Consider the following 27632-nt stretch of genomic DNA (forward strand, 5'->3'; position numbering starts at 1 on the left):
TATTTCCAGGTTAAAAAAAAATAAACCAACTTCAAATGACTCACACTTTTAACCTGCAAAGTTCTTCCTCGATAAAGGAATGCTGGCCGAAGATGTATTGCACATCACGAGAACTGGAGAACTGAGTTTGGCCGAAGCATGGTGAACCTAGGCAAGAGAGCTTTAAGCTACTCACACCTCAGTGGGCAGGGATGAAGTTCAACTTGGCCTTGATAGAATGGGAAACTGGCCCAAAACTAGCAATGAAATTAAACAGAGGCAGATGGAGAGTTCTGTGTTCGGGCTATCTACCCATAAAATACACAGCTATGGGATGGGCAATCTCAGCCTCAAAGTCACAAGCTGAACATGAGTCAGCAGTGTGATGTTCCTGTAAAAAAAGGCTAATGCCATTTTAGACTGCCTTACTGGAAGTGTAGCTTCCAAGTCTCAGAAAGTAATTGTTCCATTTTATTGTGCACTAGTCAGGCTTCAGGACATGGGTGGCGCTGTGGGTTAAACCACAGAGCCTAGCACTTGCTGATCAGAAGGTCAGCGGTTCGAATCCCCGTGACGGGATGAGCTCCCATTGCTCGGTCCCAGCTCCTGCCAACCTAGCAGTTTGAAAGCACGTCAAAGTGCAAGTAGATAAATAGGTACCGCTCCGGCGGGAAGGTAAAACGGCGTTTCCGTGCGCTGCTCTGGTTCGCCAGAAGCGGCTTAGTCATGCTGGCCACATGACCCAGAAGCTGTACACCAGCTCCCTTGGCCAATAAAGCGAGATGAGCGCCGCAACCCCAGAGTTGGCCACGACTGGACCTAATGGTCAGGGGTCCCTAGTCAGGTTTCACTGGAGTACTGTGTTCAAATCTGGGCACCAGACAAATTGGATTGGGTTGAGAGGAGACCAACGAAGACAAACAGGGGTTTGGAATCAAGTCCTATGAAGTAAGGCTGAAGAAACTTGAGTGTATTTAGCCAAGAGAAGAGAAGACTGAAGGGACACATGGTAGCAATCTTCAAATAACAAAAGGTCTGTCACAAAGAGAAGAGCAAAGACTTGTTTTCTGCTGTCTCAAGAGAGCAGATCAGATGGGCTAACGTTACAGGAGGGTAGGTTTTGGTTGAACATTCGTAGTGACCTTTCAACGGTAAGAGTGACTCAACAATAGCAGTGGCAGGCTTTGGGCTGTCAAATTTCAGCAGGCACCCCCTGCACCCAGTGCGGCCAAACGGGTTGCACAACCCTAACATCGCCTCTGACAATATAACCCATTATCTGGGGCGAGTCTTCAAACAGAGGCTGGTCAGAGAATACCGTAGGTCTGGATTCCAAGCAGAGGGTTGGACAAGGTGACCTTTAATACCCTCCCAACTGTGTGCCACAAGCTGATCAAAGAGCTGCCTTTTTTAATTCATGAAAACAATCCAGTTCACACAAGCAAGTGAACCAAGGCTCCTCTCTGCCAACAACTGGCTTTTTACGGATGAACTACTGCAGCTTTGTGAACGAACCAGGGTTCAAATCTGAGTTCAGGGGTGGCCCGAGACTTTCTGCCGCTGCAGGCAAAATGCCCCAGGGCCACCCAACACAGATCTGGGCCCAGGCCCCAATGTTGCAGCTGCTCTGCCACTGCCACTGAAGCTGCACCAGTGCTTACCAGTACAACATGGCTACAGCGGCAAGAGCACTGTGTCAATGGAGCCCTGGCAGGACCGGTAGTGGCGCAAAACCGGGGTGGGGAGGAGGGGCAGGTGTGCCTCCAGAGGCAAACAGCTTCCCCTCGCCTCAAAGATGGGCCACCCCTGCCCGAGTTCAGCACTGGGTATCCCGGGATTTTCCCATTGCCTGTTCTGTCACTTATTCTGTAAAATATGAATGGTGGTGAATGAAACCACAGAGCCATTCTAATGGGAAACAAGTCACAGGGTGACTCAGCAGCACATGTCAGAGAGCAGCAGCCAAAGACGGTCATTTCCCATTGTCTTTAAGATACATCTAGGAAGAAGAAGCTTTTCCGTCAGATTCACTCATGAGGCAAAAAGGAATGCATCCACCTTACTGGAGAATATTCATGGGCTTATCGGTTGGCTTTGCAGACCAGGCTACTGCAAAAAAAACCCAGCCCAATCACATTTAGACATTTGGTTAACTGCACGTAATGCGACACGAACCTTTGCATGTTTACTCAGAAGTAACTCCCATTGCTTCCAGTGAAGTTTCTTCCTGGATAAGCATATACAGGAGTGCAACCCAAATCTAATCAATCAGAGCGTTTGCCCAAAAAGTCAGAACAGAAAAGCAAAAAAAGGCGACGTCCAAAAGTGCCAGTTCTGCAACCGTGGCGCCCAAAAGCCCCAGCCGAATCAGCAAACTGCGGCTGAGCCACAACTGGGCTGTTATTATCATCACCATCTCAAACACAGAGCGCACCTTTCTGCCGCGGAATCTGGGATTTCAAAAAAGAGACCATTACCTTTGAGGGACGCAACTTGCGACAAAGCCTGGGCGTAGGTGGCCGTGTTGAGGAGAGTCCCTGGAAGACATGAGGGGAAAAAGGGCCCAGAGGGACCGACGGCTCTGCTGAGGCTGCAAGGAATGGGAGGAGAGGGGGGGAATAGGTTTTAAAAGAAGTTGAAACCCATTAAAACTCAATTAAAATTGCGTTAACTGTGGAGCTCCAGAGCCAGCTGCCTGACCTGTCACCATGTTAACCGGGGGAACTGATTGCATTCGGTGACCCTCAATCTGGAATTTGACCAAGCAACCCATATACGTACAACTGCAGCATCAATTGCATCAATTCACTCTTACTCGCTCCATCTTGGTATGTCTGGTGTTACAAGAAGAAGACCCTTCTCTCTCAAGGCCACCCACCATCCCAGTCATTTTGCCTCTCTCTGCGCTGGCTACCAAACATACCGTGGGTGCCTCCAGGTGGTCACTATTTTGCGAGTTGGTAAGTGTGTTATGGGACGTGGGTGGCGCTTTGGGTTAAACCAGAGAGCCTAGGACTTGCCAATCAAAAGGTCAGCAGTTCGAATCCCCGCGATGGGGTGAGCTCCCATTGCTCGGTCCCTGCTCCTCCCAACCTAGCAGTTAAAAAGCACATCAAAGTGCAAGTAGATAAATAGGTACCGCTCCAGTGGGAAGGCAAACGGCATTTCCGTGCGCTGCTCTGGTTGGCCAGATGAGCGCCGCAACCCCAGAGTCGGCTTTATTGGCCAAGGGAGCCGGCATACAGCTTCCAGGTCATGTAGACAGCATGACTAAGCCGCTTCTGGTGAACCAGAGCACCACACAGAAATGCCGTTTACCTTCCCGCCAGAGCAGTACCTATTTATCTACTTGCACGTTGACTTGCTTTCGAACTGCTAGGTTGGCAGGAGCAGGGACCAAGCAATGGGAGCTCACCCCGTTGCGGGAATTCGAACCGCTGACCTTCTGATCGACAAGTCCTAGGCTCTGTGGTTTAACCCACAGAGCCACTCGCGTCCCTTAAGCCTGATATATAAGTGTGTTAATCCTATAAAAATAATTGACCCAAACCTAAAATAAAAATAAAAATGTATGATTGCATCTCAACACATTCAACTAAAAATAGCTGTCCTTTGACCACCTGGGTAACAGATCTTTCACTCTACGTGTGTTAAATGAGCATGTCTAGCCGGATTTTTTTAAAAAACCAAGTATCATCAGCTATGGGTGCCATGAGCCAAGTCTTATGTTGGACTCTGCAGCCTCACTGCAACTTCTCACATTCATGGCCTCTGGGCCCCACTGCGTACAACGGTTACTGCCGCTGCGTCGTGTATGGGGGCATGGGCACACCTACCCGTATCTGCCAATTAAGATCACAATTCGTACAATGGGTGAAGTCTGCTCAACCAATAAAAGCAAAAGCCGCATTAGATATGTTATTCTTGACGCTTCAGGCACAAGGAGCAACTATCACTAAACCTCTGCTATCTTCCCCCATGCATGCGAGACCCTTTGCCTGGGTTCTGCCCCTGGTTACAGCTCTGTTTCCATCTCTCTGTTTCTGTCTCCGTGCAAATTCACTAGCTATTTCATCCACCCGTCGCTACCACACACACACCCCTTTCCCCCCTACTTTTACTGCCATTGTGTGCTCCCAGGAATAGCCTTGAAGCACCCCAGACAGTGGTGTCTTGCCATCCTCACTAATGTGGTATGTGAAACACAAGAGCAGTCAAGTACAACATTCCTAGAGTGAACATGTTTACACATGGGGAGGAATGTTTGTCCAGCCAGCAGGTAAACTTCCTGTTTCCTTCTGGGCTGGGACAGACTTCCTCTGCATGTGACTAGAGGTGGGTGTGGTCTCACCTGTGCAGGTAACAACAAAAGCACAGGGCAGGGCAGCCATCTCTCTGTTTCTTTCACCACATGCATCGAAGAAACAACATCTATTAAGCCAAAGATGCCCTCTTGGCTTCCAGCCAAGAGAGGACAAAGGGGCTGTCTTCTTATGAGATAGCTTAATGAAGTAACATACACTTGGAATCTAAGTCTGCATTCTGGGATTTGATTGTGAACAGAATGTGAGTAAGCTCTTTTTATACTTTTGTAAAAGACTGTGTCGTCTCTTATATTTTATGAGGGGGGAAGGGGGAAATACCAGAACAGTTATTATAGAGGCTTTAGCGAGCCTGAGCAAACACAGCCGCTGCAAATTTAAAAGAAGGGAATGTTACTCTGCTGAAATTGTGCAATTTGTTAACACAAGTTGGATAAGGATATAATCAGACAATATATCCTCTCCGGCATCCCTGAACATTCCCACAACTAAGGCTACCCATTTCTTCAGTATGGCTTCAGTGCCAGCCGAGACCTCACCTCTGCGCTATCCTGTGCCCTGTCAGGCTCTGTGCTGACAGCTCAACGTGATGCCAACCAGGGGTGCCAACTTGAAAATATTGGGGGGGGGAGGTAATCAATCACATGATGTGGCACACGCACACCATTTGAATGGCAGTGTCCATCAGCTTGGGAGAGGCCCTCAAATATTTTATTGGGGAGAATGGACCTCGCCCCCAGGGATTGGCTGCTTTGATCCTAACCCAACCACAGTACCAAAAAAAGGGTGTGTTTGATGTATCTCCATGTTCAGGATTGAGACGGTGGCCTATAAGTCTCTCCCCCCCCCCCCCGCCCACCCAAAAGAAAAATGAGAATCAAAAAATGCTTTCAAACTTCCACCCAGCACTAAATGCATATCAAATCGAGGCAAGCTTACCTCTGTTGAATCTCCAGGCTCTCCTTCTTATTCCTGGTTTGGTCAACTGGAGAGGGAGAGTTTAAATTCCTTCCTGGGGGTGTCACCTCAGCCATCGTCTCCTTAGGTCCTTCTTGGTCTGAAGCGCCTCTCTCTGTTTTCCTCCATTTTGCCCTTCTGTTCTGGAACCAGACCTGAATCGGGAAGGAGGGAACCAATAGGCAGTTTTGCTTGGGCACCAAACTATTGTCATTTGTGTGAGTTTCCTTTCCTCTTCTGCTTTGACTGTAAGAAAGCATCATCTTCTGCCTATTAAAACCAGGCTGCATCAGGGAGCTACAACAGGAATATCTGCATCTCTCTGAGGCCCTTATTCAATGAAACACTATAATATATAATTTTTGTAGGGCATAAGCACCTGATTTAAACACAGGGGGGAAATATGGGAAGGACGATTATCAAAAGGAAGGGTTTTCCCCACACGTGAGGGTTTAATGCACCTTTGAGGTTAACTTGCCTTTGAGATACGATAGCCATCTTCAAATATCTCAAGTGCTGTCACGTGGAAGAAGAAGAAGAAGAGTTTGGATTTCATATCCCGCTTTATCACTACCCGAAGGAGTCTCAAAGCGGCTAACATTCTCCTTTCCCTTCCTCCCCCACAACAAACACTTTGTGAGGTGAGTGGGGCTGAGAGACTTCAGAGAAGTGTGACTAGCACAAGGTCACCCAGCAGCTGCATGTGGAGGAACGGGGAATCGAACCTGGTTCACCAGATTACGAGTCTACCACTCTTAACCACTACACCACGTTTTCTCCTGCTCTGGAAGGTAGGATTCGAACCAATGGCTTTATGTTACACGAAAGGAGATTCCGACTCAACATCAGGAAGAATTTTCTGATGGGAAGAGCTGTTTGATAGTGGAACACACTCCCTCGGGAGATTGTGGACTCTCCTTCCTTGGAGGTTTTTAAGTAGAGGTTGGATGGCCATCTGTCATGGATGCTTTAGCCAAGATGGAGCTTGGGAATGGCTCTCCCAGTGGGCTGACACCAAGCTGATCTCCCACTGCCTCCCCTTCCCCTCCCAGTAAGAAGCATGTGGCCAGCATGACCAGAGCAGCACACAGAAATGCCATTTACCTTCCCGCCGAAGTGGTACCTATTTATCTACTTGCACTTTGGCGTGCTTTCGAACTGCTAGGTTGGCAGGAGCAGGGACCGAGCAACAGGAGCTCACCCTGTCGCGGGGATTCGAACCGCCAACCTTCTGATCGGCAAGTCCTTGGCTCTGTGATTTAACCCACAGCGCCACCCGTGTCCCTTAAAGGAAACGGTACATGTATGGAATAACGGCGGCCAGAATTTTACTAGCAAGAAATTGGAAAAACACAACAATACCCAACACGGAAGATTGGCAAATCCTAATGGTAGAATATCTGCAGCTAGCGAAAGCCACAGGAAGCGTAAGAGGCGAACCAAAACAAAAAGTCTATAAGGATCGGAGAATCTTTAAAGAATATTTAGAAAACTATGGAATAAAAGGAAACATCTTGGCAGAATTAGACTGATCCCTGTATTGTATAAATATTAGTTTGTAGGGAGGTAAAATGAAATTATATAAGAAATGTGTAACTGTGCGGTATAATGGATAGATAAAGTACAGTGAAATTAATTGGAAGTCAGTTTTAAATTTCTTCTCTATAAGTTCTATAATTGCGTTCAATATCAGGAGTATATATGATTATAATTATATTAATCTTCTTATATCTTATAGTGTGGTGGCTTGTTTGATTCTTCTGTTATTTGTTTGTTTGATTGTATGTTTGTTTACTTGTATGTACGTCTGTTTTTTCATAAATGTATTTATTTTAAATTAATAAAGATTTTTTTTTTAAAAAAAAGGAAAAAGTATATGATGTTGCCCTCCAGATTTTGCTGGACTCCAACTCCCATCTGCCCCAGCTGGCATGACTAATGGCCAATGGTGGTAGGAGTTGTAGTTCAACGGCATCTGGAGGGCAGCACTGTTGCTATCGCATGGGCTCGATCGGGATTTCCCAAACTGGAGTCTCCAGACCTTTCTGGGACTACAACTCCCATCATCCCTAGCTAGCAGGACCAAGTGGTCAGGGGCATAGCTGTCAACATTTCCCTTTTTTAAAGGGAAATTCCCTTATTCTGAATAGGATTCCTCGCAAGAAAAGGGAAAAGTAGACAGCTATGGTCAGGGATGATGGAAACTGTAGTCCCAATACAGCAGGAGACCCAAGTTTGGGAAACCCTGGGTTGAAGAACCAATTGTTTGACATGGTAGAAAGCAGGTTCATATGCTCTGAGGGACCAGAAGCCATCCAGTCCGTTCCTAATCCTGAGATAGCAGGGTCATCTATTCATTGCCTCTCTATACAGTTTTTCCCCAAACAAAATGAATTGCTGGAAGAACAAACCTGCTTATTTCTGTTCTTCATAATCTAAGTTTGGTCAGGCTGCCAAATGAATGACCATCATAAAATCACTTTTATTGGGCCCAAACTAGATTTTATTATTATTTTATTATTTATTGGGCCCAAACTATTGTATTTTATTATTTATTGGGCCCAAACTAGATTTTATTATTATCGTTTCCTGCTTGGCAGGGGGTCAGACTCGATGGCCCTTGTGGTCTCTTCCAACTCTATGATTCTATGATTCTAATTATTAATTAATTAAATTGGGATACTGCCCTATACTTGCAGGTCTTGGGGGGCGTATGGTTATGACATAAAATCACAAAATAAAACACAAAATACATAATAAAAGCAAAAGTGACCCAATAACCCACTGTCAGCACATTTTAAAGGGGCATCAGAGGTCATTCGGCCAAAGGCCTGGTTAAAGAGGAACTGAAATCAACCTGTGCCCCTTTTGTTGAGTAAGTATCGGCTATGGGGAAGCCCGAGGTGCCTCCACATTATGCAGAACATGCTGGATTCAACCCCTGGTATCTTCAGTGTGAAACCCTAGAACATGGGTAGGCAACCTAAGGCCCAGGGGCCAGATCCAGCCCAATTGGCTTCTAAATCCGGCCCGCAGACGGTCAGGGAATCAGCGTGTTTTTACATGAGTAGAATGTGTGCTTTTATTTAAAATGCACCACTGGGTTATTTGTGGGGCATAGGAATTCATTCATTTCCCCCCAAAAAATATAGTCCAGCCCCACACAAGATCTGAGGGACAGTGGACCGGCCCCCTGCTGAAAAAGTTTGCTGCCCCCTGCCCTGGAGAGCCACTCAGAGCCAGTCAGTAGAGACAGTTCAGAGCTAGGTGAACCAATGGTTTGACCTGGTATAAGGTGAGATCCTAACAACAGTAGGATAAAGATCTTTGCTCATGCCCTGCTTGGAGCTCCCCAGGGAAATCTGGCTGGCCACTGCCAGACAAAGTAGAATCATAGAATTCTAGAGTTGGAAGGGACCCTGAGGTTTATCTAGTCCAATGCAATGCAGGAAGAAGCAGCTGACTTGTATGGGGATCAAACCTGCAACCTTGGCATGATCAGATAGGCCTTCAGTCTGATCCAGCAGGGATCTACTTATTGTGTTGAACTATCTCTCCCACCGCTGCTCCCTGCCATGATTCCAAGAATAAAAAAACCCCTCTCTGAAGCTGCTATTTGCATTTTAAGCCAATGCAATGCAAGCTGCCCTTAAAATGCAAACAGCAGATTTGGAGAAGAGCTTTTTGTTAGAATAGTTAAAAGAAAAAATTAAACACACACACTAGTCCCAAGCCTGCGGCATCATCCCTCTGGGTACCATTTCACTTTAAAAAAATATATGTTTATGTTAATAGCATGCACACAATTAACATCTTATCTAGCCTGGCCCTCAGACTAGCTGGTACAGCTTATGGAAAGTTTCTTCTCACTTTTAGCAACAATCTACATATTGTCAATTTTGCCCCATGGCTTCCATGCAGAACAACAATGGCCTTGGTAGTTCATTCTGAAAACCTCACGCATCCAGAATTGAGCATATTCAGTCCCACTAATTATCAGTGGGATTAAGTAGCCAAAACCCAAGTACTTCAGTTTAATTGGGCTGTGACAAGGGAAGCCACAATCCGGTTATGCCACAGGACTTGGATTTAGCCCGACTAGAGGAAAATGTGAATGTAACTCGGCTGCCCATTATTTTAAACTGAAAATAGGCTGGCTTAACCAGGTTGTGGATGTTATTATGCGTATAGAAAATCAGGCTTTCCAAGCTATGGCTAAGGAAATGCACAATTTAAAAGATGATTACAATGTGCGGCGCATTGTTATCGTTCCATTTTTATTTAGCCTGCTTTTAATTGCGTGTATCAGCAAAGGCTGAATAATGATTTTATCTGCGTTCTAAATTTAGGAGACTTAAATGCAAAGCCAATTGCAGACACTTCCTTGTGTCTTAATTGAATGAAGGTCACAGCTATAACAACATTTAATTGAGCTATTTTTCATTATCATATTTTAATGACTTTGCAATGACAGTTTGCCGGCTTCTGAAGAAAGGGCCTGATGAAGTCGTTTATTTCCCTATTTAGTTTTTGTTTGACAACATCATCTTCGATTAAGACGTGGCTTTCCAGCACATTAATCATATTTGAATGAGCAAGGGGGAGAAATGTAAACATGGTTCCCTTCCCGTTTCCCCAGCAGGTCCCCAGCATGAAAGCAAAACCCAGCATCTATTGTCTGCTTGCATAATGGCTCACAACAAGGCTAAACACTCTAATTGTCACCACCCCTATCTCGCCCTTGCACCTTTCAGGGAGAAGTTATGATCTTCCACTTCTGAATGCCCAATAATTGTCCCATTTATCTCAATTTGCAGTGCAGTCTTTAGGCACCAATTGCTAAAATGGTGGGAGGGAAAACCCCAAGCTATCACCTCCAATGTACTCACAAAAAGGAGATTTGAATGTCCAAATAATAATAATCAGTTTAATTTCCCTGCACATGACCAATGATTCATGTTCAGATTTAATAATCAGGGTTGCATAATCTGATTATAGAAGAAATAATTTGTTTACAATCCCCAATTTACTGCAGTGAATTCCATTATCTCTCCTTAGCCATTGGGTTTTAAGAGATACTAACATGACCCTGGGGAAGAAAAGGCATGCTATTATATTTCCTACAATTAGATCTTTGCATAGTCTTAACCCCGAGCACCTACATAAAAAGAAGACAGAAACAGCAGGATGGAAAAACCCCATAAATAACACGTCTGAGCTGAGCGAAAGGCTGGCTATTGCAAAGCAAGTTCTGCGTGTGTTTGTGTGTGTGTGTGTGTGTGTGTGCAGCTATTCAGCATAACGTTTATACTGCTGGCGCCTCTGTTCACACAAACCCTTAACATGCTGTGTTCTCACAAGCAGTGATAGTGGAGCTTCTATTTAAAGACAGCTGCACCCCTTTTTCTGGGTAGCCTCTGTCCACCGCAAGACACCTTCCATCACTAGAAAGCAGGATGAGTCTGAGTTACTTCTCTTGAGCGCTGAAATGTGATTTGCAGATCAAAATGAAGTCTGGCGGCTTTTTAACGTGCTGAAATTTTGAAGCTTCTCAGCTGCCAAAGCAGAACCCTAATGACCCCCGTCTTTTCTGCCAGCTCCAGCTCCAGGGCTAGGGAGGGAGGGGGATGTTCGGAGAAGGGAAAGACAGCGCTTGTGGAATCTCCGTCAAAGAGCTACCCCCATAAAAGCCGCCACCAGGTATCCTTCATCAATCTTTGAGAAGACGGCTTCCGGCAGACGTCACTCCCCAAGCAAGAGAACGACTCGGCCTGAGAATCCCAGAAGCCAAATCTATGGGACTTGCACAGTTTGTGTGTGCGTGTGCAGGATTGCACCTTCATTTATCGCACCTTTTGCAAGAAGGAAGTCCTGACGCTGATAATAAATGCCTGCACATACAGAAAAGGATGGGCTTCTGGGAAGGAATCGAGGCTGCCTGTTGATATGAATGGAACTTAATTCCTGACATTTATTTTGTCAGAAACTAGGAGGAAGGCTATGTTGCAGCAAGCAACACAGGCCCTCCAAGTGTCCTTATTTTCCAGGGACAGTCCCGGATTTACAGAAGCCGTCCTGATTTCTGATCTGATCCCGGAATGCGCCGCTTTTCCCTTAGGATGTCCCTATTTTCATCGGAGAAAAATTGGAGGGTATGGAGTTATGCGACCCCCGAGCCAAGGAAATAAGTAACTATACAACCTTTAGAAGACATGTGGGTTGTGGGTGGTGCTGTGGGTTAAACCACAGAGCCTAGGACTTGCCGATCAGAAGGTCAGCGGTTCGAATCCCCGCGATGGGGTGAGCTCCCGTTGCTCGGTCCCTGCTCCTGCCAATCTAGCAGTTTGAAAGCACATCAAAGTGCAATAGATAAATAGGTACCACTCCGGTGGGAAGGTAAACGGTGCTTCCGTGCGCTGCTCTGGTTCGCCAGAAGAGGCTTAGTCATGCTGGCCACATGACCTGGAAGCTGTACGCCGGCACCCTCGGCCAATAAAGCAAGATGAGCGCTGCAACCCCAGAGTCGGCCACGACTGGACCTAATGGTCTGGGGTCCCTTTACCTTAAAGGCAGCCCTGTATAAGGACATTTTTTTAATGTTAAATGCTTATGTTTTTATATATGTCGGAAGCCACCCAGAGTGGCTGGGGCAACCCAGACAGATGGGCAGGGAAGTATTATTAATTATTATTATTATTATTATTATTATTATTATTATGGAATAGGACATCCCTATTTTCATCAGAGAAATGTGGGAGTGTACGGCAACGTGAAGCAGCAGGCTCCAAAATACAGTTAGAAATGGTTTAATATAAACTGCATTAGGCTATTAATAACATTTAAAGTCTTCCCACAGTGTGTGTTTGCACACATTGTACAGGACACTAAAAACTAAGAGAAGAGGAAAAAACATCCACAAGGCTGGCAGGCAGTTCACAAGTTGCTGAACGCCCTTTGTTCCAGAGCAGCCCAGGGGCAGCGAAGCGACTCCCAAGCACATCAGAAGGGCTTGCCTCCTACCACAGGCTTGCGCTGTGGTCAGAGGAAGCCCATTTCCTCCGACAGCAGCTTTGGAAAGGAGGAGAGAACCAGCTGGAAAGAGTTACATCCGCCCTGCGCGCCCCACCCTCTTCCCCACCCGCCTCTTCTTCCTCCTCCTCGTCCTCCTCCTCCATCCCCCACCCCCACCCCCCCTCCTCCAATGCAAGGAAATGGATGCGCATCGATGTAATTTAGTACCTTAGAGACACGGACAAATTAGTGTAGAACATTATCACTGGTTAATTATGAATGACCGATTAATCAACCTAATCTAATATTCCACATTATGTTGATGTTATTAAAGTGCATCATGAAAATGACAGATCGGCTTCATTTGCTTGCTTTGGCCAAATGTGCAAATAGGCCTTTCCTCGCAGCCCTGGGTGGGGGCGATGATGTCAAAAACATGAAGAAGGAAGAAGGAAGAAGGAAGAAGGAAGAAGGAAGAAGAAGAAGAAGAAGAAGAAGAAGAAGAAGAAGAAGAAGAAGAAGAAGAATCTTCACTCCCATCATCCAACCCAGACACTGAGGTCCAGCTCTGAGGGCCTTCTGGCAGTTCCCTCCCTGCGAGAAGCGAGGTTGCAGGGAACCAGGCAGAGGGCCTTCTCAGTAGTGGCGCCCGCCCTGTGGAACGCCCTTCCATCAGGTCAGGTGTCAAGGAAATAAACAACTATCTGACTTTGAGAAGACATCTGAAAGCAGCCCCGTTTAGGGAAGTTTTTAATGGTTGATGTTTTATCATGTTTTTAATATTCTGTTGGGAGCTGCCCAGAGTGGCTGGGGAGGCCTGGCCAGATGGGCAGGGTATAAGTAATAAATTATTATGATTATATTATTATTAAAAAATGTTTAGGGGTACTCTCATTTTCCTCATATTGAAATACTGCCCCTCAGTGAGGCCAAACTTAGATTCACAAAATGTTTAGGGGTATGCGTACCCCTGCGCACGTCCCCCCCCCCCCGAAGAAAGCACTGGAAACAGCTATGTGATTTTTTAAAAGAAAACTGAAGGCAGCCCTGTACAGGGAAGTTTTTACTGTTTGATGCTCTATTATGTTTTTACTGTTGTTGTTGCAGTTGGGAGTTGCCCAGAGTGCCTGAGGCGGCATATAAGTAAGTAAGTAAGTAAGTAAGTAAGTAAATGATGATGATGATGATGATGATGAAGAGGAGGAAGAGGAGAAAAGCTGGGGGAGGAGGAGAAGGATACAGGTGGAAAAAAACTTTTGCTGCTGCCCAGTGCCGGATTTACGTATAAGCTAAATACAAGCTTAGGGCCCCACTCTCTTGGGAGCTCCCCCCCCCAAATTTAAAGGAAAATATAACTGGATGTACATTTCCAAAATATAAGATAAAAAGCAAATGAAATAAAACCTACATACAGCAACCATGTTTTGTGTTGTGTTGTGTAGGCTCCTATGATGTTAGTAATGAGCCCCGCCTGCTAGCCTGCTCCCTAAAATATCACTGGTTTGCTCATTTCTCTATATAGGGTGCCTACATTCTGCAGGTGCAAATGGCTTTAGATACCTATTCAGTCCACAAATTACCATATAGCATATATTCAACACAAAAAAAAAACAGTGACAATTTGTTGCTGACAAAGGACAGCTGGACATATAAAGGGCCCCATTACCTTCAGTAGCTTAGGGCCTCATCAAACCTAAATACGGCCCTGCTGCTGCGCTTCCTTCCCCGCCAGACCTGCCCCTTACCTGCACGCGGGCTTCCGTGAGGTTGATCTTCATGGCCAGCTCCTCCCGGGTGAAGACGTCGGGGTAGTGGGTCTGCGCGAACACGGCCTCCAGGGCTTCCAGCTGGCGGGAGAGCAAGAAGCCGGGTCAGGCGAGGGCAGGACGCGACGGGGCGGGCGAGGAGAACCAGGGCCAGGGCCAAGCAAAACCACCTCCTCCTCCAGCGGGGGGCTCCGTCCTGCCGCCTCCACAGAGCCCCTGGCCATGACGCCGGCGGAGGGCGCAGCCTTCCCTGCGGCCCGCCCCGTCCAACCCAGCGCGGGCCGGTCCTCCGCGCGGCAGCGGCGTCCACAAAGACCCTTCCCCGACGGGACCGGCCAGGGCTTCCCGGCGGGCCTCGACTCCAACCATCCAGGGCGGGGATACTCGACGGCAGCTGCCGGGTACCTGCTGGAGGGTGAAGGTGGTCCGGTTCCTCCGCTGCTTCCGCCGCAAGAAGCCGTCGTCGAAGTCTGCCGCGGACGGGCCGCCGAAGGGCGTGGCACCTGCGGGACGGGGCGAGGAGAAGCGGGGGTCGGAGGCTGGAAGGGGCGGACGGAGGGAGAGCACCCTACGCCGCCGCCCGGCTGAGGCTGTGCGGAGTTTGGGGAGCAAAGAGGGCCCAGCCAAAAATGCCCTTCCCGCCCCCACCCAAAAAATAAAAATGCATTTGGGACAGGGCTGTTGTCCGTTGAGGACCAAGCAACACGCTGCACCGGCCATTCGCTTTCTGCGAGGAAGCTGCAGGTTGCATAACCAGGGACCGAAGGCCTTCCCCCCCCCCCAGCGGTTGCAAATCATTATGCGGGTGGGCAAGGGGGACTTTGCGCCTTGGGGTGACCCAGACTCTCGCTCCGGCTCCTCCTTGGCTTCTCCCCAAAGGGCGCCGCTGTAAGGCCTAGCTGCCTAGTGGGTGGAACTGGGCGCAACCCCGAGAGGGGCGCGCCGTACAGAAGCGGGAGATCCTCTCCATTTCGGAGGGCGGCGATTTGGGGGATAAAGAAGCTGTGGAGGCTGCGGAAAACGGGGTTCAGCGCCCCTGCTCTGCCCCCGGGACGTTTTCAAAGCTGCCACCTGGCCGGTTTGGGGCGATCGCGGCGAAATAAACGACGGTTGCAAGAGCTTCCTTTCCTCGCCATCGACGGCCGCGAGGCAGCGACGTGGCTACGGGGAACCGGAGGAGGAGAGGCCCGGCCCTGCCCTTAATCCGGACTTTTATTTCTGCCTTTTTATCGTACACTTTACGTCCAAGTTGCAGGACTGGATGTGACTTGCTCAGGTTTCCAAAGTTGCCGTCAGAAAACAAGCCGGGCCGCGGCGCCATCGGGCAAACAAGGGCTACTATTTAGGATCATAAAAGACATTCTTCCCTTCCACCCCACCCCAAACACATTCCTGGGACTGAAATCCCATTACTGGGTCCGAGCCCCATTACCTCATTTGTGACTAAATCGATTTAAAGCCTCAAACGTGCGGCGGGCCTTTTGTCAGCCCTCCTAATGGCTGCGAGCTTGCAGACCACTTACGCAGCAGCGAACCTGAAATAGATTTTCGGAGGCGCGTCCAGGCGCTTCGCCTCCCCAGCAAAAGCACCGCGACTGCGAGCGAGTTTGAGCGCACCTTGTCCCCTCTGGGCCCACCCAAAAATGGCTCGGATTGCCAGAGGGTTGCTGGAAGGGTTAAGATTAATTTAAAATTTCCTAACAGGTTGCTTTGATTTTCAGTGTACCCCTTTCAATCTTGTAAATGATTTGGAGTGAGTTTCTTATTTGTCAGAAGATAACGAGAAAAGAACGTACGATTCCACTACTAGCAGTTTAGGGAAGATTAGGATACAAATTGGGGAAGGAGACCTACCTGTCAATAGTTGCCCTGCGGGAGGTGGGAATGTGTCATAGAATCAGAGTTGGAGGGACCCCACGAGTCATCTACTCCAACCCCCAATGCATGAATCTCAGCTAAAGCAATAATAATAATAATAATAATATCCCGCCCAGCCACTGTATGTGCCTATGATTTTGTCTGAAATGAATTGATGGAGATGGACGTTTTTGCTCCTTTTTTCCGGGGCAGGGAGGAGGGTCGTCTCGGCGTATCAGGGGGAGATTTTTAGCACTATTAAAGATACTGGTTGTGCGTGGGACACCCCCTCCTCCCGATTTCTCCATACGATTTTGGCCAGGCTTCTGAGCCCATTCTACCGGTTTTTGACTTTCAAAACCAGGAGGTTTTACGAAGGCAGGGTTCCTTTGGTTTTCTGCCTCCTGCCCAGACTTTTCCCCCACCCCACCCCCGCGCGCCCCTCTCTGTCTCTGGTGCAGACAGGGATGAGGCCGGAGGTTGCCTCGGGCTAAACCGGTGGCAGAATATTCCGAGGAAACACCGGCTCTTCCCAAGACCAAACCGTTGAGTGTAACTCCAGTCCCAACCCATTTACTATGAGGTGCCTCTCTCCATTTTCATCTGTGGCGCAGCTCTGGGCTGGGCTGGTACCCAGCGAGCGCTGCGCCCCTCAGCTGGTTCCAGGGCTGCCTCCTTTGCCATAAGATGCGTCAGCCAGGGAGAACCACCGCCACCCGGTTCCCTGTTTTCAGCTCAGTTAATTGGGATTGCCGATAATGGATTGACCCGCACCGCCATCTCAATGTGTTACTTGGGAGTAAGCGCCACCGAGTTCATGGAGGGTGAGGGAATTGGCTTGATCCCAACGCCGAGCCTGGTGATGGGTTGCTGAAATTCCGAATTCTTGCAGGAACAGGGCGCGCCCAAAATACTTTGTGCCTGAAGCGGAGCAGGAAGTGCCCCCCCTTCAAGGTACATAATATCCAAAGCTGGTCAAGGTAGTTGGGCACCCGAAGAAGGCAAGTTCCCACCCACCCCAGCGCCTGGCTCTTCCATGGCAATAAAAATACACATGAAATGAAATAGCAAAGAACGAATCATTTGCTGCCATTTCCGCAGCCGCCTTCATTCTGCCTAATGGTAAGTGAATGGCTACTTACTCAGCGTGAAAAGGCCCGCAGGACAAACGGGATTTACTTCCAAGTAAAAGTGCAACCATTCTCGGGATCTGCTACTCAGTTTGGGGCCCACAAGCCAGTCCGATCCCGGCTTGCACCAGCGCTGGTCAGACCCTTTGCCAATTGGATTTGGAGGGCTAGATTCAGATCAAGCGAAGGGCCGAAATCCAGCTTGGCCTTGGAAAGGGATTTGCGGGCCCGGAAGGATTTCGGATAAAGTCCAGATTCTCGCGACTCCCGGACAGAGTCGGAAGGGAATAACGCAAAGAAACTCAGCGGGCGGAAGGGGTCTCCAAGACTCCCGCGCCTCTCTGCATTCCCAGCTTGGCTCAGAAGAAACCCCGAGGGACTTTTCGACCCCTGGAAAGCAATCCCTTCCCTCCACCGGCCTTACCTCCCTGACAACGAAGTTTAGGAACAGCTTGAACAGCGGATTTTAGCTGCGGCCGCCCCGTCTTAAAATCAGATTTCACCCCGTGTGTTTCCTTTTCTCTTCCTTCTATTCACTTTGTAACGGACAAAAACTTACTGACTAGTTTTAAAGGAGGCGGCGCACGACAGCCAATGCCACCACTGGGGTCTGCCCCACAGCTCTATCCACGGCCCCCCAAGCTCTCCACCGCCACTTCGCTGCTGCTCCCGACTGACGCCGCAGAAGCCGGTTTCCAAAACTGTATGAAAGATTTATGTTGCCCCCGGGCGAGAGACGGGGGGCAGCCCCCCCCACCTCCAGAAAGCCTCCCGATTAAAGGCGGAACAAGAACATCTGTGCTGCTGGGAGAGGAAAGAGGATCCCCGGCCGGGCGGCCCCATCGCCCGCGGCTCTTGCAGCCGCAGAGGGGAGGCAGGTGGCCAAAAGTGTAGCCGCGGAGCGCGCAAAAAGACGCGCGCCCCAGCCGAAGGCGCTTCCAAGAGGAAGGCAATTAAGGCCGCTTCCTAACCCAGTACTCCGACGGGGCGGGGGCCGGCGGGCTACAATTTCCGAAGAGGCGAAACAGAAATAAAATAAGCAAAATGAGATTTTCTGTACGGATCGGTCGGGGCCAGCCGCTGCCTCCTTGTGCGCTCAAGCGCCTCCCTCTGCGCTCCAGGCCCAAACGCTGGGAGCCTCGCAAGGAAGGTCCGTCGAGATCGAAGTTTGCGCTCCTACTTACGGTTTGAGCTTCGACAACAACACTCACCCTCCAGCTGCGGGGGACAGTGGAAATAAAACATGGTGGCGAGAGGCAGGCGGGAACTCTGGAACAAACAGCGCAGGGAGAAGGAGGTCAGTAACAGGCAGAGGAATAAATCTCTCTCTCGCGACGCCCGCCCCCCAGCTCCAAGGGCGAGAGGTGGTTCTTCATCCTGACCTCCAAGCAAATCAAAACAACGAACCCCCAAGCAGCAGAGAAAGAGACCCCGAGGCGCAGCGCTCAGGTGGGCCCTCTCTTTCGACGGCGCGGGCGTTTCGACGCTAGGCGAAGAGGATAAAAGTTCCCGGGGAACTTTGGCTAAAGGATAGGTCACGTCCGCTGTGCCAGAGGGAGCGGGAGAGGAGAGCGAAGCTCCTCCGACCGGCCCCCCATGCCGACCTCTTCGTCTTTCGAAAGAAGGGACAAAATTTGAGGGATGAGGAGAGAAGCTTAGAAAGCCGAGGCAGCAATTCTGGGGGACCCTTTAGTGGCGGCGGCAATGAGCCCGATACTGGTCTCCCCACTTCCCCCCGTTGCCTGAGTCGGGAAGAGCTGTTCAGCCCCCACTAAGCCCCCCAAAAAGATTCCAAACCCGCTCCGTCAAGGAACAACAAGGAAAGTGAAAGCCCTACCGAAGGCGGCGTGGAGGCAGAGGGGCGGCTGGAGGAGGCAGCGCTCGCCCGCGCCCCAGCTGCGGCTGCTCGTCCTTCTCCTGGCGTCGAGGCAGCCACAAGGCCTCGGCGGAGCCGTGCCAATGGGCAGATGTCTTGACGGGACTGTCTGCCGTCCGCTCAGCCTCTCAGCACTTGCTTTTATAATCTCACGCGTAATTGGCCTTAATCTGATTATTGCCAGCGCTGTCTACAGTGAGTAACTTCGATAGGTCTACTGGGCCTTCCAAATGACCCACGTGGTGCGTGGAGGGGGGGAAGCGCGTCATTTCTCAGTAAACAGCAGGAATGCGAAGGGGGGAGGAGGAGGAGGATGGGGGGAGCCCACGGGTATGGTGGGGTGGGGTGAGGATCCCACATAGACCTTCCCTAAGCAGCTCCCGCTCGCGCCAGGCTCCCCAGGCCCCGACGGGGTCCCTGGGGGCGTGCCACTTTACCTCTGGGCAGAGGTGGGCAAGCGGGGCTGGCACTTGTGCCCGGCTGCCTGGCTGGCTGGCTGGCACGTTCCTCCCCCCTCCCGCTCGCCCGCCCGCCCTCCCGCTAATGGCCCATTCGGTGGGCTTTGCCGGAGCCGCCTCGCCTTTCCAAAGCGGAGTTTGATTTTGTTCACAGCGAGGGGTCTCCGGATTGATGCTCGCTTCCCGTCTGCAAATGAGATGCGCTGGGACCCTTCGCAATTACTTTTAAAGCGCATCCGAGAGGGAGGCTCGGCGGCGAGAGAGCTGGCCCAGCCCCCAGGCCTGGGTGAAAATGAGTCTTTTTAAAGCACCCAGCTGAAAATTTAAATTCGGGGGCGCGAGATTGGATCAAATGGCAGAAACCGAAAGGGCGGGGGGACGGGATAATGGCGCGTAATTGGCTCCATAATAGCATTACACCGACATAATAGCCGCTTATGGCCCCCCCTGCCCGATTAAGTGCTTCCCTGGCGTAAAGCCTTTACGATATTAAAGGGGGAATATAATGATATTTGGGTTATTAAATGCGTGTAATTAATTTATGCACCACTGAAAATAAAGTTGGTATTATGACCCACTCAAGATGCGTCAGAAGATGCAAGTCAGACAACTGTTGATAAGTTTGGCTGTCTGTGTTTGGTCTAGACAGCTCGTTTTCCGTTGGAACAAGCCATGCTTGGACAGACGGCAACGACGGGCTGTTTTCGAAACGCGCAGCTAGAAAAGGAGGAAAAGGACGGACGAGTCTGCTCAGGGATCGCTTGCAAGACACGGTGCATTTTAAAGCCTGGCAGCGAGGCGAGAGAGGGATGGAGAGACGAATAGCACAGCTCAGGAACAAGGTTTCCCTCCCGTTAGGCGCCAGCTGAGTTGCACCGACGCGCTTTTACGCGACAAGCGGTTGGGGCAGCCGTCCTCCTCGGAGTCTCGCTGTCCCGTGCCAGGCAGGGTTTCCGAGAGAAAGCAGGCACGAATCCGGCCACCTCCGCTCCGCCGAAATACGTCGAGTGCCAGAAAGTGGAAACCGGTTCTTTTCATATCCTGGTTGCCACCAGCTTTTCCGAAAGGGCGAATCCCGGGCAAGGAGAATCTGCGCTGGACTCCCCAGCCAGGCAAGCCATTTCGGGTTGGCTTTCCAGGGTCGGGGAACCGCCAGCCTGACTGTTAGGGTGGGGGAGTCGATCTAGTTTAGCTCAACAGAGCCCCCAAAGCGGGTGGGAGGCGAGTGGGGGAGACGAAGCCGCCGCCGCCGCCATCACGCTGCGTAATTCCGAAGGCTCCTATTTCTCAGGCATATCCACGGCTATAAACTCCCCGGACGGGATTGGCACCGATGGCTCCCTGGTTTGGAAACAGATGCGGCTTTCCTTCTCTCTCTCTCTCTCTCTCTCTCTCTCTCTCTCTCTCGTCTGACAGAGAGAGAGAGTAGATTTTATCCTAAGAACCCTAATAAAATAATCATAACTTCATTATGGCACTTCAGGCTTGCTTGTGTGTGTTTGCGTGTGTGTGTGTGTTTGTGTGAAGGGTGGATGCCTCGCTCTTCTGGCTCCACGTCTCCCTCCTTCGCTTTTGGCCTTCTCTGCTGCTGGTACTCTGCAAGTTCAGCGGATTCTGCCCAGGGGCTCCGAGTCCGCCCTGGATTCTGCGCGCCGAGAAACGAAAAAGGGCCCTCTCTAGGGTCCCATTCTAACCGGCTGGAGCTGCCTTTATGGCTTGCAGACGCGAGATAGAGAGCGCAGAGATGGCCTGTCATATAAAAGAGATCAGCTTACTTACATTGCGCGTGAGATAATCGAGGGCTCGTTGCAAAGAAAGGGAAAACAAAGCACCCTTGGGAGAACAGGGCTTTAGAGAGCTTCACCCTCTCCCTGTCCCCCAGGGCCACCCCAGCGCCTCTTTCATTTGGGTATGAAACCGGACCTTTCCCCTCCACCCAGGAAAGCGTGTTGCAGGTTCAGCACCAGGGACAGCGGCCCCGTCGGTTCACGACCGCCGGCTTTGAAGACGACTTATCTCCGCGCAATTCGGTGCATCCTGGCGTAGAAGCAAGTGCCATTGGCCTCAGTGAGGCTTACTTTCGAGTAAACACAAATATGCCAAAGGCCTTCGCAGTTACGTTTCCCCCACCCGCCGCCCACTACCCCGAGAAAAAGAGAGACCCGTCTTATCTGGCGCCTTGAGTGTCTTTCCAAGTTAAACGACGGTCAGGGAAACGGGTGGCTTGGATTTCACGAAGTTTGTCCTTCGGAGGGTCAATGCGACCCTCTGGTTTGGTCGAGAGAGGAGGTGGTTCGCCTCCGCGGCCCGTCTCCGCTCGTTTACATTGGAGCGGAATTGACAACAGCCTGCCCCGGCCACGGTTGCGCAGGCAAACCGAACTCCCCGTCTAAAAAGAGAGGAGCGAGCGGCCAGGACTGTGTTCTGTGGAGCCCCCGCCCAAGTAAGTGTGCGTGGAGGGAGAGAGGATACGCTTCCGTTCGGGACGCATTCGTAGTCGTATACCCTGGACTAGAGACTTTCCTAACTCCCTGAATCTGGTATAAAATCTGAGCCAGTATAAAAAGCATTACGCGCGTGTGTTTGTCTGTAGGACAGCCGCTCTTGCATGGCAGAGAGCCGTGTGGCGGAGGTGCGGAGTGAGCCACCCGTTTCATCCGGCGCTGGGACACCGGCTTTGTAGAAGAGGAAGAACCATTAGATTCAGTTTGGGTGTCCAGTTTGTGTGGCTCTGGGTCCAACGCCTGCATGACAGTTGTGCCTGCTCGCTCCAGCAGGTCTAGATTTTAAAAGACATTTCAGGCACCGATTTCAATCTTTGCCAACTTCGTCTGGACCAAGCGAATTTGACGCCAGTGCTGGGGGTTTTTTGGGATTTGTTTTCTCTCTTCTTTCTTTCCTGATGATCTACCAACCCTTCCTGACACCCAGTTGTCTCTGAGAACCAGCAGCGAAGAGGTTACATTTCATCTCAACCCATGTGCAGTAAAAGGCATTTTCCAATTAGTCAAATTTGCAGATTTGTCCCGGTTGGACTCTCTTATAATTTATAACGCAAAAGTGTTCTTTCTTTATCTAAAGACCAAGGTGACTGTTCTCCATTTCCTCTAACCTCTTTTACACTTGATGTTCGCCAGACTCATAATGTTAATTGGCTTCATGTACGGATCATCAGTTTAATGAAGGAATAAATCCTATGGTTTATTCTTTATGTCCCTCTGTTTTAACAGTGATTGCTTTAATGAAGGATGGGACAAGTTCGCCAATTAAAACGCGCGACAGTCGGTCTTGAGGACTCAACCGCAGATCTGGAAAGCGGAGACCCAGGAACCCGGGCAACTGCCTTCCCTTCCTGCAGGAAAATCGTGCCCAAGTTTTCGGCAAGCTGCAGACACAGAGAGTGCCGGCAGTCCCAGCCACGCGACTCTTCCTTCTTCCCAGATCCGTGTTCCCACTCCTGAAGGTGACGCCTGAAACTCGGGCCCACCCGCAGCGCGTCACCACAAAGCCCAGGCCCTCTTGCCTTCCGCAGACAACTTGCTGGTGCATTGCAGACTTTTATCGTTCTCCTTACCTATTGCTTATTGACAGCTGAGAACAGGAAAAGAGAACTGCGAGGATCAATCGATGGATAGCTACAGTGAATCAATCTACTCATCCCTTGCAAATTAACATGCAGGTTGTTGTTTTTTAATCCCAATTCCGGCTTCGCTCCTGCAGGCACGCTGTATAAAAATATAGCAAACCAATAATCTGGTCATCGAGAGGGAAAATGGCTCCCTGCTTTCAGGAGATGCCCTGGCTCTTTCTGGCAAACCTCCAAGGCAAGGGAGGTCCTACACAGTCTGCAAGAAGGTTGCCCTCTGTGCTTCAAAATGGGCAGTGGATGGCAGCGTGAAGGCAGCTTTTGCGGCAGCAAATCTATTTTAAAATGCTATTGTAAGTGTGGCAGGGAGTTGTAGATATTGGTGGCCTCCTGAGGCATTCGCCCTGAGCTTCCGGGAGGAAGGGCGGGGTGTTTGTTTGTTTGAAGTCCAAACCAACAACAAAAATACTAAATAAAATCAGCAAAAGACCTTGCCTTATACAGGATTGGAATGTGTGTGCCCTGTGAGGTGTAACCATTTTCTTATTTATATAATGGGCAGCAGCAGGCAAAGCAATCAGTCCTTAGTTATCAGTACAAATCCACAGGAGGCACAAGGACATGTGGGAAAGGAGCAAGTGTATTTTTAAGGCAAAGTAAAGTGCTATCTGCTTTAAATTGCCAAAACAATTAATAAATCCCGCTTTGCTGATATAATAGACTTATAAAACACCTAACACATGGGCGTAGCCAGGGGGACAGTAAATAAATAAAAATAAATCAAGTAAATAAATAAAAATACTTAAAGTAGAAGTCATCAGAATATTTGAAATTGAAATGCTCACTGCGGTCACTTGGATGATGTTGTGGCGCGTTCTAGTGATGCAACTGAGCGATAGGCGTGGCTTCCATGAACTGACCAAGCGCATCACAGGTAGCTCCGTTCTGGAACAGGACAGGTGGGTGAACTGCCCCTCCAACATAAATCCTGGCTACGCCCATGACCTACCATTTTCTAAGTTCTGTATGCATACTGTATTAAAAGATAAGACACTCGCTGTCCACAGGCTCACAATCTGATAGGCAGGATACAAAAGGAAATAGGAATGGGGAGGGAAGATGAAAGCCACTGGCAGTTCTCAGAATGTGCTGTTCCCTACGTCTGTTTGTGGACCACTTCGGCAGTGCTGGATGTCATAAAACAAAGCTTTGCGGCTTGTTTTCAGATAAGAATCTGATCGATTGCTTCTTTCAGAGACTTGCATAGCCTACAAAGATTTTCAGATACTTATAAGACTTATGTTTATTTGGTTCGATGTTTTCAAGAGAATCTATCCAGAGTGCATATTATGTGACTTTCAGAGATTTATAAGACTTCTGTTTATTTGGTTTTGCAGAGAGTGCATATTTCATATATTTCATACTGTTCAATGTTCTGTAAAGATTATATAAAGTTTATACAGTGGTACCTCGGGTTAAGAACTTAATTCATTCTGGAGGTCCGTTTTTAACCTGAAACTGTTCTTAACCTGAGGTACTGCTTTAGCTAATGGGGCCTCCTGCTGCCGCTGTGCGATGTCTGTTCTCACCCTGAAGCAAAGTTCTTAACCCGAGGTACTATTTCTGGGTTAGTGGAGTCTGTAACCTGAAGCGTCTGTAACCTGAAGCATCTGTACCCCAAGGTACCACTGTATTGACATCGCATTGTTGTACTTGGTCATCATGTTGCCTTGGATATCACTGATAATTGTTAGCAACACAGGGGTTTAACAGCCACTGACCAGTAGCAGTTCTCAGAATGTGTTTCTTTTTGTTTCTGAAGTCCCAGGAAGTATGATATCCAGTGATTAATTGTTAGACTGTTAAAAAGGAAAAGCATTGACTATAGGGCTGCAATCCTATACAAAGCTCCACTGAGCACAGTGGTTAAACCTACAAAAGGCTGCATTGCACAGCTAAACTCTATGCACACTTAACTCCTGCTAAAACTACAGGCATTTACACCTGAGTAAACATGGACTCCGCCACTGTAATTGTAAACACAGTTAATTGGAAGTAGGTCCCAATTAAATCAGTAGGGAGGATTGAGCCACAAAATATTCAATAGGCTGTATAATCGGAGTTTCTAAAACTACTTGTTGATAGCACTGCATGAATCTTTAAATCAGTTAACTAAACATCTGACTGTTCGTCAAAGAATGTTAGCTATGAATTTCCCCCAAAAAAACCCTCACAAAACAATTGTTTCATCTCTGGGAAAAGGCCCAGAACTGTAGATTGTTGATTCTGCACTGAGCTCAGGGTAGATGCGAGTGTTACAGAAACAAAAGAGATTATGAAATCCTATTTACAACCATCACCAGAGGAGAGAGTCTTTCAGCTGCCAACACCTCCCTCTCTGCAGCACTTCCAAAGGGCTCACAGTGCTGCTGCAAACCATTTCATTATTCATATATATATTTGATATTGATGTTACTTTATTTTTCATATTACGAAACTGTTTACTGAATCACATTTTTATAAGGGGATATCAGAGGTGGTGGTTGCTGATTTATTTCCTTTTTGGGTCCATGCTTTTGCCATGTTTGTTTTACCAGGCTCTCTGAGGGTGAAGCTAGTTGCATCTCCTCCAACTCAGATGCCACATTTATTGCATAATATCCTAATGGAACATTTGGCAGCTGCTTGTCCTATTGTTCTGGATACTTTTCCACTTGTTCAGCCTGGGAATGTGGACGAGATCTCGGAAGTGTGAGACCAGCTATCTTTATTCTTGACGCTTGCCAATCCTTGAATATCAGTGTAGCCTAGCGGTTGTAGGTAGACTTCTGTTTAATAAACTCTCGGGATGAAATCCCACTGCGTTGTAGAATCTCCAGCGAGTTTCATGTGGGAATGTTCAGGGATGCAGGAGAGGATATATTGTCTGATTATATCCTTATCCAACTTGTGTTAACAAGTTCCCCAATTTCAGCAGAGTAACATTCTCCTTATTTTAAACTTTGCAACGGATGCATTTGTTCAGGCTCGCTAAAGCCTCCATAATAACTGTTCTGGTATTTCCCCCTTATTCCCTCATAAAATATAAGAGACGACACAGTCTTTTACAAAAGTATAAAAAAGGGTTTACTCACATTCTGTTGACAATCAGATCCCAGAAGGCAGACTTAGCTTTATGAAGTAACATACACTTGGAATCTATCTCGTAAGAAGACAGTCCCTTTGTCCTCTCTTGGCTGGAAACCAAGAGGGTATCTTTGGCTTAATAGATGTTGTTTCTTCGATGCATGTGGAGAAAGAGAGAGAGATGGCTGCCCTGCCCTGTGCTTTTGTTGTTACCTGCACAGGTGAGGCCACACCCACCTCCAGTCACATGCAGAGGAAGTCTGTCCCAGCCCAGAAGGAAATAGAAAGTTTACCTGCTGGCTGGACAAACATTCCTCCCCATGTGCAAACATGTTCACTCTAGGAATGTTGTACTTGACTGCTCTTGTGTTTCACATCCCACATTTCAAACATGCCAAGTGGTGGTGACTTGGCTCCAAGAGTTATTGGATAAAATTAATATCCAAGATCCATTTCAATCCAGCTTCAGACCTGGTTTCGGATGGACGCATATTTGATTGGTTTGTCAGGTGACCTACGTCGGAAACTGGACTGCAGCAGTGTGTCTGTATTGGACCTCTTGGTTGTAATCAATACCCCAGGAGTGCCTCTACTTCGGACAAAGACTGAAACCCAAACTGAAGCAGGCTGCTTTGGGGCAATTCAAGCTTTGTCCAAGGAGAATCAAGGATTTTGCCAAAGTGGCTCAAAGTTGTGGGATGTAACATCACCATAGCAGTCAAGTACAACATTTCATGTTTGCCCAGAGTGGACACGCAGGGGAATGCTACTCTAGCCAGGAGGACTTCCTGTGACACCTGGTTTGGAGCATCCTTCCCCTGCATGTGACCAGGTAGATGGACATGACCCTGGAGACCCCATAAAAGGTCTGGTCACGCAGTCATCTTCCTCTTGATCTTCCTCCTCCTCTTCTTCTTTTTCTTTGCTTTATACTATCTTGATGCTTTTGCTGTCTGCTGGCTCTCAACCCATATGGGATGAACCCCCCACTCTCTTCTGTAACTACAAGCTAAACCCTGCCTTCAGGATCATACCATGAACTGAATGTAAATAAACTTCTTGTTACTTTTAAGAGAAGACTGCTGCGTCTTTATTCTTTTCAAGAGGGAATAAAAGGGGAATTTACCAGGAATAATCCAATCTGGCCAAGCCAGACTAGATTGCTTAACTCAAGAGATTCAAATGAATCTACCAACTACAGTGGAACCTCAAGTCACGGACGTAATCCATCTCAGAGGCACGCCCGCAACTCGAAGCGTTCACATCCAGAAGCGCCGAGTCTGTGCACAGCGCAATTTAGTGCTTCTGCGCATGCGCGAGCGGCAAAACCTGGAAGTAACTGTTCCAGTACTTCCAGGTTGCCGCGGGACGCAACTTGAAAAGATATAAGCTGAAGCGGACGCAACATGAGGTATGACTGTAGCTTCCTGCAATGTACAGGAGAAAGTACGCTGCTACCAGCTCACTAGCGTGAGTGAGGAAGAATAATATTGAATCAATATATCCTCTCCTACTATCCACAACAGCGACGCGAGTGGTGCTGTGGGTTAAACCACTGAGCCTT

The 27632-nt window shown here is 48.8% G+C and overlaps 2 protein-coding genes across 2 annotated transcripts in view; both read right to left on the bottom strand.

Annotated features, from left to right (window-relative positions):
* DRGX (dorsal root ganglia homeobox) overlaps positions 1-18885 on the bottom strand; it is a 41239-nt gene extending 22354 nt beyond the window's left edge. The window contains exons 1-6 of the mRNA XM_083616018.1: positions 18860-18885; positions 18234-18291; positions 14441-14538; positions 14015-14116; positions 5241-5413; positions 2457-2569 (exon numbers count right to left, since the gene is read on the bottom strand). Coding sequence (XP_083472144.1) covers positions 2457-2569; positions 5241-5413; positions 14015-14116; positions 14441-14538; positions 18234-18267 — 520 coding nt within the window. The 5' untranslated portion in view covers positions 18268-18291; positions 18860-18885. The remainder of the gene's footprint in view (positions 1-2456; positions 2570-5240; positions 5414-14014; positions 14117-14440; positions 14539-18233; positions 18292-18859) is intronic.
* Positions 1-27632, bottom strand: part of ERCC6 (ERCC excision repair 6, chromatin remodeling factor) — a 126874-nt gene that overhangs the window by 38786 nt on the left and 60456 nt on the right. The window lies entirely within an intron of this gene.

The sequence above is a fragment of the Podarcis filfolensis genome, assembly GCF_964270895.1.
Source record: "Podarcis filfolensis genome assembly, chromosome: 5".
Lineage (NCBI taxonomy): Eukaryota > Metazoa > Chordata > Lepidosauria > Squamata > Lacertidae > Podarcis > Podarcis filfolensis.